This window comes from Symphodus melops (genome assembly GCF_947650265.1).
Source record: "Symphodus melops genome assembly, chromosome: 19".
Taxonomy (NCBI): domain Eukaryota; kingdom Metazoa; phylum Chordata; class Actinopteri; order Labriformes; family Labridae; genus Symphodus; species Symphodus melops.
In genome coordinates, this window is record NC_136709.1 from 877613 (window position 1) to 891824 (window position 14212).

General features: G+C 43.7%; 1 protein-coding gene across 1 annotated transcript in view; it reads left to right on the forward strand.

Annotated features, from left to right (window-relative positions):
* Positions 1–14212, forward strand: part of LOC306840137 (uncharacterized protein) — a gene marked incomplete at its 5' end in the record, with an annotated part of 47298 nt that continues 33086 nt past the window's right edge. Inside the window, 3 exons of the mRNA XM_079369231.1 lie at positions 1–196; positions 1080–1180; positions 2047–2066. Coding sequence (XP_079225357.1) covers positions 1–196; positions 1080–1180; positions 2047–2066 — 317 coding nt within the window. The remainder of the gene's footprint in view (positions 197–1079; positions 1181–2046; positions 2067–14212) is intronic.

A 14212-nucleotide genomic window follows, 5' to 3' on the forward strand; every position in this document is an offset into this window, starting at 1 on the left:
ATGACCAGCTGCAGCGACGATGAGGAGCAGAGTGATGAAGGAGAAGAGACCAACGACGAGAATCAGCATCAGAAGAAGAAGACGAAGAAGACGAAGAAAAAGAAAAACAAGGGGAGTAAAGCGGAGAAACACGTGTCGTTCCCTCCTGATGAACTCATCGTGTCTGGATTCTCGGAGCACAGAGACGACAGGAAGGGTGAGCGGCTGTTGAATGTATCCAGCTGTTAGACTTAAAGGAAGAACGTAGAGCATTTGACATGTAGCAGCATGACCTGTGTGAATGTGTGTGTGAGTCCTGACTGTCTACAGTGAGGGAGAAGCTGGAGTCCTGCTGGCTGTGTTGTTGTCAGAGCTGTGTTTACATGGCTCCTCCCCTTGTGTGTAAAATCTGTTTTGTTTCTTCTTCACACATTCTTTCTTTATAATCATTTTGTGAACCTTCGTTTGCACACTCTTAGTTCTTCCTCTATCTGTTGTTGCAGCTCTGTCATTTTATTGTTGTTATTATTGTTTCTTTTACGCCTTCATGTTTTAAATCAGAGTAGTCTGTGTTGAGTCGGTGACGCGTGACAGCGTTCGGTCTTTATGTGAACTCATCCAGTCTCTGCTTTTACTCGTGAGGATGAGAACCAGCTTCATGTGACGTCAGTGTTAGAGAAGCCACACTGAAAGATAGTGTGCTTCGTAGTGCAGGCCTCTGGAGTTTAAGGTGTTTATAAAAATGGCGTCACGTTAAGTTTATTTTGGAACCCTAACTTCTTTTTTTTTTGATGCTACCCGACCTAAAAAGCCTCTGCATGTTTCTAATAAGCTCCAGCAGCAGAAAGCTGCTCAAACTAGGATCAATGTTGAAACATGCAGAGAGGTTTCTCCTTGAAAGCCAGCGTGCACTGTTTGTAGAAATTTAAAAAAATGAGCTGAATATAGAAGAACACACTGGATAGGGGAGAGCTCATCTCTATTCACAAACACCTCATGCTTTTTATTTCCTTATATTTCATTGTCAGCTTGGCTTTCTCTCCACACCTCTAAAGTTAAATATTCCCACTTTGTGTCTCTTTCTTTCTCTTTCGTTTCAGGTGACAGCTGTGTCACCTTGGCGGAGGTGATGTCGGCGTATGAGCAGAGCTGCAGCCGACATCAGGTGGAGCCCAAAGAGTGCGTCCTTCAGCAGCTCCAGGTACACACACACACACACACACGCACACACACACACACACGCACACACACACCAGAGCTTAAAGTGCTTCAGACATACAGAATGAGGTTTGTGTTCGTGTTGGATTGACTGAGTTTCTGTGGTGTGATTCAGAGAGACTTGATCTTGTGTCCCTGAATTGAAAAATGTAAAAACACAGAATTTTCCAGAAAATAGTTTTCCTTTAAGTTCTTCTGTGTTCATGTGAAAATCTCCACTCTCACGTAGTTTGATTCTGCTGAACACGAGCGTTTGAATTTAAAGAGTAAAAACAGATCTAAACTCAAACCTGATGAAAAGCTGCACACAGAAATATTGCCTTTAAAGAAATGTGTGTAACCGTGTTTGTTTTCAAATGCAACATCAGCGACTCTGCCCATAAAATATCTGTACATGAAGTTATTTTACAGCGCTGCAGAAAGGATCAATAACAACAATCTAACCTGATACAAGTCACACCTGACACGCTGTCACAGCTTGTCACACTGAAAACACACACACACACACACACACACACACACACACACACACACACACACACACACACACACACACACACACACACACACAGAGTAAAGTGAGATAATTTAAATCATTTGGTTCAATCAGGCTTGTAGCTGCAGAGCTAACAGCGTCTCATGAGGCAAGAGCAGGTTAACTACAGAGCTCAACTCAGTGTGAATGCAAATACACACACACACACACACACACACACACACACACACACACACACACACACACACACTTTCAAGCTCACTGGCCCAAGGCCTTTTTTGCCCCATTTCCACTGAGTGGTCCGGTTTGGTTCAGCACAGTTTGGTACCCTGATCTTGGTTGTGTTTGAACAGCCGGCTGTAACCTTCCCTCGGTAAGCGGCGGGTAAGCTGGATGGCGTTCGCCGCGTCAGCGTCATAACTGAGTGACATTGTGGCATCGCCTGGCGTGTAGAAGTTTACAGGAGAAGAGTGCAACACTTGAAACAAATGCAGACAATGAAGGACCTGCAGCAGAGATCTGCACTGCCATGGTCATCCATCGACACGCTGTAATTAGTAAAAAAAGAGCCCTGAAATTACTCTCTCCAAATCCACCATATATTTACTGTAACAATGGTGCACGGGACATAACAATTGCTTCGACCAATCAGCCGACGGCAGTGTGTTATGGTCCAGATCGGTCCGCATTGGCACACCAGAAGGGTGGCAAAAAAGTAGGAAGGTGTAGGAATGTGTTGTTGTGATGTCATTCCCAACCTTTGACATGTGGAGACGCCATCGAACGCGAAACAAACTCAACTGAACCGGACGGTGGGCGTGAAAGCAACGACCTTCAGACAGTCAGGTCGTCGGCCATTTTTACTAAGAAATTCTCTCTTGAACAAAATGAAATGAAATGAAGGCCAAACACATCTGTGAGTTCAGACCTCGTGCTCTCATCAGATACACAAGTTTTCTGTTATCAAACTGCTCTTTAAACTTGCTCTCATGTACGTACAGCACACACACACACACACACACACACACACACACACACACACACACACACACACACACACACACTCTGCCTCTCTAATAAACTAAACTCACTTATTCTGTGTGCGCTCCACTTGAAACACACTGTGTGCCATTTATAATTCATTTTATGTACATACTTACTTTACTCGGGCCGGCCATGTTAAAGCACCCCCCCCCTCCCCCCCCCCCCCCTTCCCACCCCCCCGCATAAATTGGAGGAGTGGAGATCAAGGGGAATTATTTGTGGAAAATTAGAGTGTTAGCAGTGCTTACATTAAGCATACAGCCGCTGTATTATCTGTGAGGTGCTAATGAAGGCAGTTACAGTGCAGGCTGAATGTAGGTGGTCCTCCTGAAGAGTAAAATATGTATGGTTAAGCATTCGCTAAGAGGGGCAATATTTAGACCAAAAGGGCTGCGTGTGAATGAATCAGTAATAAGACGATGCAAAACGAGGAGACAAACGCCTAAAGAGCAAATTTATTAAATTAGGTCTGTTCGTGCGCGGGGCCATTCCCTCGAGGAGCAGCGATGAAGACTATTTAAAGCTTCTTCTTTTTTTTTTTTATTGCACCCTGGAGCCCCTCTGCACTCCTTTGAAATGTAGTAAGTGGATAAAACAGTGTTGCTGTTGGTGACATCTTCATAGGAGTGGTAAACAATAACATGTCGGAGCCAGCGGGGGTCTGGAGAATCTCGGAGTTTCCTCCTCTCCGACTCGCCGATGAGAAACTTAAAGGTGGTGGAGTGACTGTAAAACATGGAAGAGGTTCTGTGAGGTCGGACAGGGCAGACTTTTACTCATTTTTCCATCCTGTTTCTTCCCGTTTGGGGTTGCAAGGGGGCGGGAACTGATCCCAGCTGTCATTGAGCGAGAGGCGGGGTTACACCCTGGACTGATCGGCAGCCAATCACAGAGCTGGCATGTAGAGACAGACCACCAGCCACACTCACATTCATACCTACGGGTCATCCAGAGTCAGCAGGTAACCTAACGAGCATGTGTTTGGACTGTGGGAGGAAGCCGGAGAGAAAACCACGGCATGCACGGGGAGAACACACAGACTGCACACAGAGAGGCTCCTGTCAGACGGAGATTCAAACCAGCAACCTCCTCTGTGCATCATGAGTTATTTTTGTCAGCAATCTTAAAGACGTCTTCTCCCTTTGAGCTTGTAAACGTGAGACGTGAGTGCGAGGACAGATAACTCGGGTCATTTCTTGATGGATTCAGTTCAGCTGATTCAGAACAGAAAGCTGCTGTTGTTGTTTTGATTTCCTGACCCTGCAAACACGAGACGACTGTGAGTCAAACACACTGCGGCGCTGACTCTGTGCGCTCTGTGTTTTCTTTGTGTTCTCTGCGTGATGTTTGCAGAATAATCTGAGAAGGAGTTGCATGTTGGCAGAACGTCTAATGAACAGCTTAGCGCGCGTCTCCGTGCAGATTATTCAGCCAAGTGGACTGAAGAGGAATCAATTACACCAACTTCCCTTTCATTATTTATTATCCCACTGCTACGCCACAATACGGCTCCGTTCAACTCATTCAGAGGGTCAAATTCTACTCCCACCCGTGTTATTGTACTGGATAAACCTCTATGGGGACACACACACACACACACACACACACACACACACAGACAAGAGAGAAAATCTGTTTCTACAGACCACCGCTGCTTCCTGAGCTCCTTTGATTAGCATTAATGTTGCAATGCGGAAGACTGCAGCACACACACTCGCCAAACACACACTCACACACACACTTCCGTCTTTTAAATTAAATGCATGCTGATTGTTATTGCCCCCCCCCTCCCTAACAAACACACTTGCAACCACTCACACACACACACACACACACACACACACACACTGCAGTACGTTAAATGTCACTCAACAACATGTCACAGTTTTTTTTTTAGCAGGTTTGAATGTTAAATAAAATTACGGAGAGGAAGAGGAGGACATTTACGAGCAGGAAAAGGAGAAGTAGGATAAACAGAAGGTGACGAGAAGGAGAAGGTGGAGAGGTCATGGAAGAAAGATGAGGAGGAAGAGGAGGAGGAGAAGGCTGAGATGCAGATGGAGGAGAAGGGAGTCAGACGGTTGAGAATGGAGGAAAAGGTGAAGGAGGAGAGGGAGGAGGAGTTAGTGTAGGAGGAAGAAGAGTTGGGATGTTAAAGGAAAAGGAGGAGGTTTGAAAAAAAGAGCGTTAAAAATACAACTCATAAAGAGGAGGTGTGAGAGGAAGAGCGAGAGAGGAGGTGATGCTTGGTAAATAAGAGGAGTAGCTTCAGGAGGGAGAGGAACAGGAGGTGTTGGAGAAAGAGAAGGAGGAGGTGAAGAATAAGTAGAAATAGAAAAGGAAGGAGGAGAAGGTTTCAGGAGGAAGAGGAGGAGGTGAAGAATTAAAAGTTGCTAGAAGAGGAAGAGGAGGAGGAGGAGGAGGAGGAGGAGGAGTGTTCTCGAGGTTTATCAGGGAGCAGCAGGAGAACCGGACATCTGTTGCTCCTCTCATTACAGGCCGACACGGCGATAACAGGGAGGCGTGTACACACTCACACACACACACACACACTCTCTCTCTCTCTTTAATTGAATCAGAGCAGTTACAGTTAAAGTGTGTGTGATGCTCTACTGGTGGTGACTATTAGGCTGGATTGAATTTGCACGCTCAGCTGGTCGCACACGTAACACGAGAGCTTTAGTGAGCAGGATGATGATACAAACATCAGACGCTCACACACAACAAAGGTTCACACACACACACACACACACACACACACACACACACACACTTGTGCACAAAGACTGTGCTCATGGCGACTGTTCTGCTAAATGACCTAAAGTTTGGTCTGTGTTCACACGGAGCGACTTTTACAAGTGAACCAAAATGACGCACGAGGAGAAAAACTCTCCGATTGGTTAGAATTTCTTGCAGGAAAAAAAACCAGGAAGTAAACAAAGTCAAGTCGACTCCTGATTGGCGGTTGCAGTTCCAATTTCTAAAATGGACAGATGACGACACGGAGGAGTGATGTCGGTGTGTTTATCAGCGTGGTTATATGACGCATGATGAAAATTACACATGACAGCTGCTCCAAAATAATATGATGACATCATCATGAGTCGCCAAAGACGCGAGAAGGCGAGCGAGTAGTACTTCATCATGCTGTCGTTGTGTTAGTGAGGGGCGAACGATCCTACCCATAATGCACTGCACAGCTTGTTACGGTTGCATCCTAAAAAGGACAAGGCGTCGTGCATCTAAAGGTCACATTGGGGTCGTTCATCCCGACAATGAGCGATCCGCCTTTTGTCCCCTCTGTTGGGTTTGATTGACAGCTGAGCAGAGACAATTGACAGGTCAGCGTGCAGGTGTTGGATCTGAAACCAAACGGTATTTAGTCCTCTGACTTCTTTTTGTGTTGCCATGGTAATGAAACAGGTTTGGATATTGTTTAATAATATCATATCGAGGTTTAAATCTCTGGTATTTTGTCGGGCAATCAAACGATTACATTTTGAAATCGTGCTAAATTACAAAAACGTTTTGGATTAGTCCCACTTTTGATCACGTTTCATAAATTACTCGGGTTCATTTATTTTGTTGTTGTTGAGAAACTGACAGAAGTAAATCTCTCTCTCTCTCTCTCTCTCTCTCTCACACACACACACACACACACACACCCTTCAGGCCTGACTGTATGCATTATTTGTGAAGAGGACAGTATATTTTACATAGAGTGGCGTTAATGAAGCCTGTAAACGCTCCGACTTCAGACGAACAAAAAAAAAAAGCGACGACAGAGAAAAACTGTGAAAGTCAATTATGATTTCATGTTTGTTTTTAGATCTCTCTTTTTTTAAATGATAAATGAAGTTACTCGTTTTGTCGGCGCCTCTTTCTAGACACTGCCGCTTTAATTGCTAATTGTTAACAGCCAACGAATACATTTGCATATTAATTAGCTGCCAATTTACATTTTTAATTTGCTGCCTTCAAAGGGTGCGAGATAAAAGGTCGTGTTATTTTAAATAATTTATCCGTTATTGCAGGAAAGATGCTGAAAGGGAAATATGTGCAGGGATGTTAAGCCCCTCTGAAAATTAATGTTAAAAATACATTCACACGTATATTTGTATTCATATTTCTCCGTCAGTTAATTAAAGGTGCAAAGGAGGAAAACGATGCTCGCTCAGGTTTTTTTTTTCTCTCTCTCTCTAAGTGAAGAATCATGAAAACAGCAGAGATGACTTCTGCACGAGTCAAGTTTAGAAACAAACCCGCCCTCTGCTGTCTTTTTTTTTCTTTTTCTGCTGCCTGGGTGTGTGTGTGTGTGTGTGTGTGTGTGTGTGTGTGTGTGAGTGAGTGTGCACGTGTGTGTGAGTCTCTTCTTTTCATCACTCCATTTTGTCCTCTCTCTCCTGACACATCAGTAGCTCTGGCAGACGGCGTCTTCGGTTTGTGTCCTGCATGCCGCAGCAGCAGCAGCAGCAGCAGCGAGCGGAGCGGGAACGCACGAGTTCAGAAATTCATTAAGATGAAAAAAAAAAAGAAAAAGAAACAGCCGCTGGATTTCTGCTGAGGAGGAGGAGGAGGAAGATCTACGAGTGTTTCTTCCTCCTTCTCTTTCTCTTCTTTTTCTGTGTGTGTGTGTGTGTGTGTGTGTTTGTGAGTGTGATACGGTTCTTGCACACACTCTCTCTGGCTCGCTGCCACAAACAAACCGCTCTCACTAGCAGCCGGACGCCAGCACACACTCACACTTCCTCTCTTTTTTTTCTCTTCCTCTTATTGTTGTGACAGACCAAACACAAAAATCTGAGGTGCTAGAAATGAAAGAGATGAATGAAGAGAGCCGGACAAACAAGCGTGGAAACTTTACTTTTCCAAAAAAAGCTCCTGAATTCCTAAATTTACAGAAAACAAAGACGACGTGGCTCAAAAATACGAGTGAGGGATTCTGCAGCCGAACGGTTTTAAATCAACTCGATGCAAAAAAATCATCAAATGTTGTTGAATCCTGTCGAAAGCAAATTAAATCTCACTGACTTTTTAATTTCACTGTCAAAATGGCCTTTATTTCATTTTAAATGTTTTTTCTTTGACAGTTGGGTGTTGTGTGCTGGTGTTAGCTTTAAGCTAATTGTGCTAACAAGAGGCAGGAATCAGAGCCAACATATTTGACTATTTAACACTTTTTTTTAAAACCAATTTTAATTAATTTTTCAGATGAATGAAACAACACTAAAGCATGAAATAATAATGAGTGAGGCCAATCAAGACAAAAAAACCCCCAACAGATCAAAATAAAGTGAAGATTTTTTGTTTTGTTTTTAATGTTTGTATTTGTTGTCAGAAAAAAAGTCCTGCAGGATAATTTTATACTACAAACGTGCACATTTTAAAAGGTTAAAGGGAACCTTTAATCCTGAGGATGTTTGATTGCACATCTCAGCGTTTTAATTCTTTAAGTAGATTTGTGTCTCACCTGTGTGAAGGAGGCTGAGGCACATTTTGGATCACAGAGCTTTTCAGGGGTTCCAGTCACACCTGAGGAAAGCGTCCTGCAGCCGAGTGTACGGAGCGGCGTGTGAGAGAGAACATGAACTTCGTGTTGACTGAAGAATTAAACACCGCACAAACACTTCAAGAAGAGATGAATTTATTTTAATTGAAGACAAGAAAAAAAAATTCTGCTCTTTGTTTTTAAAGGTTTATTTTTTAGGTTGTTTAGTTTTTTTTAGGGACCATGTAGAAAAATATAAAAAAGAATCTAAATTACTGAGAGGAGTTGAGGTAACACACACGATTATGATTTAGAGCTAATAAAACCAGATCAGATGAGCTCCATGAGACAGACAAAACTTCAAACACTGCATCACTTTTTATCACGTCTTTCCGCCCCTCACTTTCGTGTCACTTCCTGTCTTTGGTACGTTCCCTCTCTGTACGTTTGTTTGTGGACTAGTGAAAGTCTTCTGCGCTTGTGAAAGTGTTTCACATCTTGTAATTCAGCTTGATAAAAAACATTTTAAAGCAAATGTTTTATAACAGAGGGGGGGTTCTTACTTTAGTGGTCAAACAACAATGTGGGACAGTTTTCAAGACTTCGTCCTTCTGTCGAAGACGTCAGACAGTAAATATATTTCACACAGTCACGAAGACGCTTCGTCAGTCGGACCTGTTCCAGGGTCCAAACGTTGTGTCTGCAGCTGCTGATGATTATGTTTCTTATTATTGGCCCTCACAAAAAACGACCTGCCGACCCGCCGACGGTGACGAGAGACGATCGACGTGTGTTCTCCGGCGTCGACTCGCAGGGCGGGATGTCTGAGTTCAAGTCGTGGAGGAGTCCATAAACGTAAATCTGGAGTTAAATGTTTCAGAGTGCTTTACGACAGGCTGCCTCCTTCTCTCTCTATCACACACACACACACACACACACACTTCAGCTCAAACTGCAGGCTTATTTTCCAAACACTAACAGTTTATTTCATGTCGACAAAATTCGCTGATGTTGTTCTTTAGGTTCCGTTCACATTTATTTATTGGTTTTGTCATTTATTTATCTTTTTCAAATTATTTGGTGAACATGTTCGAGTAAAGGCATCAGTGAGTGAAACACTTCCCACCTCCCTGAGATGAAGAAGGCAGACTGTTTCCTGTTTTCATCTCCAGATCCTCCTCTTCTCCTTTCATACCTGAGGCAGAATATTTAATGACTGCTTTCTTTTAAATCATGAATTTAAAAACAAAATCAGGATTGAACAAAAAAACTGATTGTGCAAAATTACTCAGATTCTCAGAGAGTGAATGAATACAACTAAAGACCTGCTTTATTTATCTGTAAACACACACACACACACACACGATGAGTAAGAGTGTGTGTGCACATGTAAAACACAGCCTGTGGATGATTATGGGATGAATTCAGCCACCTCGTCCCCCCTCGCACACACCAACACAGTCATTATTGTCCCATTGATCCGCCTGATTCTTTACAGCACAACATTATGGACGCCGTCTTTTTTTTCTCTCTGTCTGCAGCGGCTCCCTTTGTGCTCCGCTCGTCCCTTTGAACAATGAATCATATTTAGCTACGAGAGGAAACAAGGAGCCGCTCGCAAAATCAGGAGGCGGGCGAGTCAAAGAGAGAGAGAGAGAGAGAGAGAGAGAGAGAGAGAGAGAGAGAGAGCCAAGACGAGTCGGAGCACACACACGGCTGCCAACAGAAATGAGAAATGAACTTCTTTTTTTCCTTTGTGTTTATTCTTTAATTTCATTGTGATGATACGAAAATCCTGAGAAGGTGATGAGGAGCAACAAACCAGCCCGAAACATTCTGACAAAATAAAAAAAAAAACACATTCCTCTAAACCAAGACAGGTTGTGTTTTTGATCATGTCGTCCGTACTCATCAGGATAAAAAAGTGTGTATTTGTGTCACGTCACTGTTTCTGTATCAATCAGTCCCTGTTAGATGAACACACACACACACACACACACACACACACACACACAGGTGAAATCTGGAGGAAGAGGTCTGTGTAATTCACGACACGTGTCTGAGTTTGTTGGCGAAGTTGAAGAGGAGAGATTTTAGGGATTTCTTAAAGGTGGAGGTGTGTGTGTGTGTGTGTGTGTGTGTGTGTGTGTGTGTGTGCTGGGGAGTGTGCAGGTCGGGGGAGGACGAGGGTGACACGGCTGCAAGAGTGTGTGAGAAGTACGGGCAGCAGAGTTCTGCATGTGTTGTAAAAATAAAAATAACAAATACATATTCAATATTTACAGACAGGATTTAGCTCAACTTGACTTCTCAGCCTTAAATAAAGTTTCTGGAGGTTCGAGGTGCAAAACGGTGACGACAAGACGTGCAGTGCAAATCCCGTGAAACGTGTTGAAGTGCAGACGTGTGATGAGCTCAGACCAGCGGAAACATTAATCAGGTGAACCTGAACGTGCGAGCACAGTGAACGAAAATCACTCAGATAAACATGAACCGATGCAGGCGGGGAAAAGATACAGACATAAAGTGAGAGAATCCAAAAGAGCTCACTTTTCACTTCTCATGAAAAATCTGACGCAGGATCTATTTTTTTTTGTACCAAATAAATCCGTGTATGCATGAATATCTTTTAGTCCTGCTTGAGCTGTCAGCGTATAATCAATAAGTGTCTGAGGTTAGAGAGACACTCTTGTGTCCGTCAGAGGTCAAACTGTACGAAGGTCAGTGTGTGAGGAGATTAAATTCCCCACACTTCGCATGTTGACATCATCCAAAATGTGTTGTTTGGGTTCCATCACATTTGGTCACAGTTTCAGCAGAAAACAGGCTGGGATTTAAAATGTCGCTCAGTTCTGATTGGTTCACACCTTTCCCTGCCACGCCCACTTCAAACCACAACGACAAAAAAAACCCAGATCAGATCCTCTTCACTGTAGCTGAGTTCTCGTCTGCTCCTGCAGGAGCCACATTGAATGTCTTCAGGTGTAATCGTCTTCAAACAGCTGCTGCACTTTTTTTCACATCAACATTTCTACATATTAAAGAGTAAAAAAACAAACAGAAGTCAGTAAAACCATAAAGCATCGTGTTCAGATTCATCTGAATGACAGAGAGGCTTCATGGAGTTTGACTTCACTCTCTTTTGGGGCCCCCTGCTGGCGATGTCGGCTCCCTCGTTTAAGTTTTCACTAACTGTTGTTTAATCAATCACGTTTCTCCCGGAGTTTTTAATTCATGTGCATCAGCAGCGTTTGATCATGAGGCGGCTTTTAACCTCAGGCTGCTCTCGTCTACGCTTCCAGACACGTCACTGCCTCTACACGTGGACGTCTGACCTCTGCAAGGTCAAAGGTGACACGTTGATATGTTTGAGAGATCCAGAATAAAGTCGTGTCAGAGCGTTCTTCTCACCTTCATTAATCCTCTCTGCGCTCGTCAGTGTTTCCCGTCTCCACCCGCTCGCTGATTGATGCCGTCACATTCGATGTATGTGGAACACTGACTCTGGCAAATGAACACATCAACTGATGACCAGCTGTTTCTAATTATTATACACTGGTTAATTAGGACGCCGTGTCAGCGGCAGCAGCAGCGGTAAACTGTGTGAAATTTATAATTCATGCTCCGTCGTCCAATCAGCCTCCTGATCCACCGCTAGGCTGCGGCGTGGATGGAGAGGCCGCTGCCAAATATCTATTTGTGTATGTGTGTGTGTGTGTGTGTGTGTGTATGTGTGTGTGTGTGTGTGTGTGTGTGGGTGTGTGTGTGTGTGTGTGTGTGTGTGTGTGTTCACGCCTCTCCCTCACACCTCTCTCTCTCTCTCTCTCTCTCTCTCTCAGCAGGGTGTGTGTGTAGGTGGCGGCGTGAAATGTCTGGATCTCAAAGGTAAGCCTCTCTCCGACATTATTGAACATGATGGAGGACTTTCAGTGATTCTGTGAGATGTTTAATTGTACAAAAAAAAAATTTAACATTGTCATTGATGTCTTCATAATCATCCTTAATATTGTCAACATTTTAAAAGATAATGAGAATAAACATGAGTTAACGACAGGCCTGTCAGGGCGATACGAGTCGTCCTTTATCTTGATATAGTTACGTGTACTTTCATTAAATGATTCACTTACTGCATCATTTGGGTGTTTTTTCAAAATAAAAGACACGTCTTTAAAAAACACAATACAGACCGCAATTGGAAATCGACCATTTAAAAGCGATAGTGAAATCACATAGCCCTCAGTGTGTCCTTTTAACATGGCGCTCTATGGAGACTGACTCACTACTAGAGACAGCCCCTAGTGGACACTCGTGGAAGTGCAATCACGTGCACATTAGCGTCTGCTTTTTAGTTTTCAACCATTTGATTTCCACCCCTCAAACTGAAAAATAAGAATAAGGATCAGATCTTGACTTTCAAACCTGTAAATCAGAGTCACAGATTTAATCGGAGCTGGGTCACCAATCGTCGTCTCTCGCAGCTGAAAACCTTTTGACAGAGTTTCACTTTAAAGGTGTAAAAAACCTTTCCACCTCCTGCGTCCTCACAGATATAGATAACCTCCGCAGCAGCCACGTGTGAACGCAGCAGCGGCGGTGTGAAGTTGTGCGTTCGATGCCGCGATGGGCGTCGCCGTTGTCACGCTCCGGTGACTCTGACTGCGGGTGTCGCTGCCTTATTATCTCACAGACGCAGGGCGGATTAGAAAAATGGGATTTTAGATTCTGCCTCCACCTCTCACACACACACACACACACACACACACACACACACTGCTCCATCAGCTCAGTGATTATTGTTTAAAAAAAAAAAAAAAAAGAGGGAAAATCATTTTGTAAATAATTATGGTGCTAATTATCATCCCCCCCTCCCGGTCTGAGGAGATAAGGAATAAAGCAGAGTCTCGGTTTGATCAGAGTGAGACTCCTGATCAGGTTTACTGAGAGAGAAACACTCGCAGCACAAACTGATTTAATAAACACGTCGTGTAGAAGAGAACTTGTTTGGGATTTTGGGGGCCTCAGACGACCCCTGAGAAGCCCGCTGACCTCAGACAGACAAAAACAAAAGGCTTCATTAACAGATTTCTAAGAGAAGTTTTAAAGACACATCGAACATTGTGGTCCTATATATTGATCAATAAAGATTTTATTGGACACTAATATATATTGAATTGAGGTTACTGAAGGTCGTAGCTAATGCTGCACACTTTGATTTTTTTTTTTTTCGAGTATCCGCTTGAGGCTGACTGCAGTTCCTGGAGTGTCCACTAGAGGCTGGCTGCAGCAGCACAGGAAGTCACATACACACCCATTCAAACGAGGGGTGAATGTTTTGATGACTCAGCAGTTTTGTTATTCACAATAAGGCGTGTAGCTGGGCTGATTGACAGGTGGGCGTGGCCTCAGCTCCAGCTCTCAGCCTGTCGTTAGCTTGACTCAGAGTTAGCCTGAGACAGCATTTCCATCATGGCGGCTGCTGCTGATGAGCCTCCAGCGCCCCCTGCAGGAACAGACGGGTGACAACACTCAGGCGTCAAACATTCATATTTACACTCACATTCAGTTCAGAGTCAGCCGGTAATCTAACGAGCGTGTGTTTGGACCGACACATTGACTGACGGGGATTTGAACCAGGAACCTTTTGACATCAGAGCAAACCCCCCCAACAAAACAAATCAAAAGTTAAAAGCGTCAGGATACTCCTCAACTATGACAATTTCAACAGCCATGTCTAAAAACAGAAAGTTATTCAATATTTGATCTGCACATTCAGAAGGTAAAAATAATCAGACAACATTTTGGTGTTTTGGAAAAATACGTTTGTGTTTTATTGATTCTGTTGTTTTGTTCTGCTGTCAGTAATCAATGAACACTCGAGCACTCGGCGTCGTGTTCCTCCTGTCATCATCATTTCTGTGTCTGATTACGTCTCAGAACTTTATTTAACCGCACACACACACACACACACACACACACACACACACACA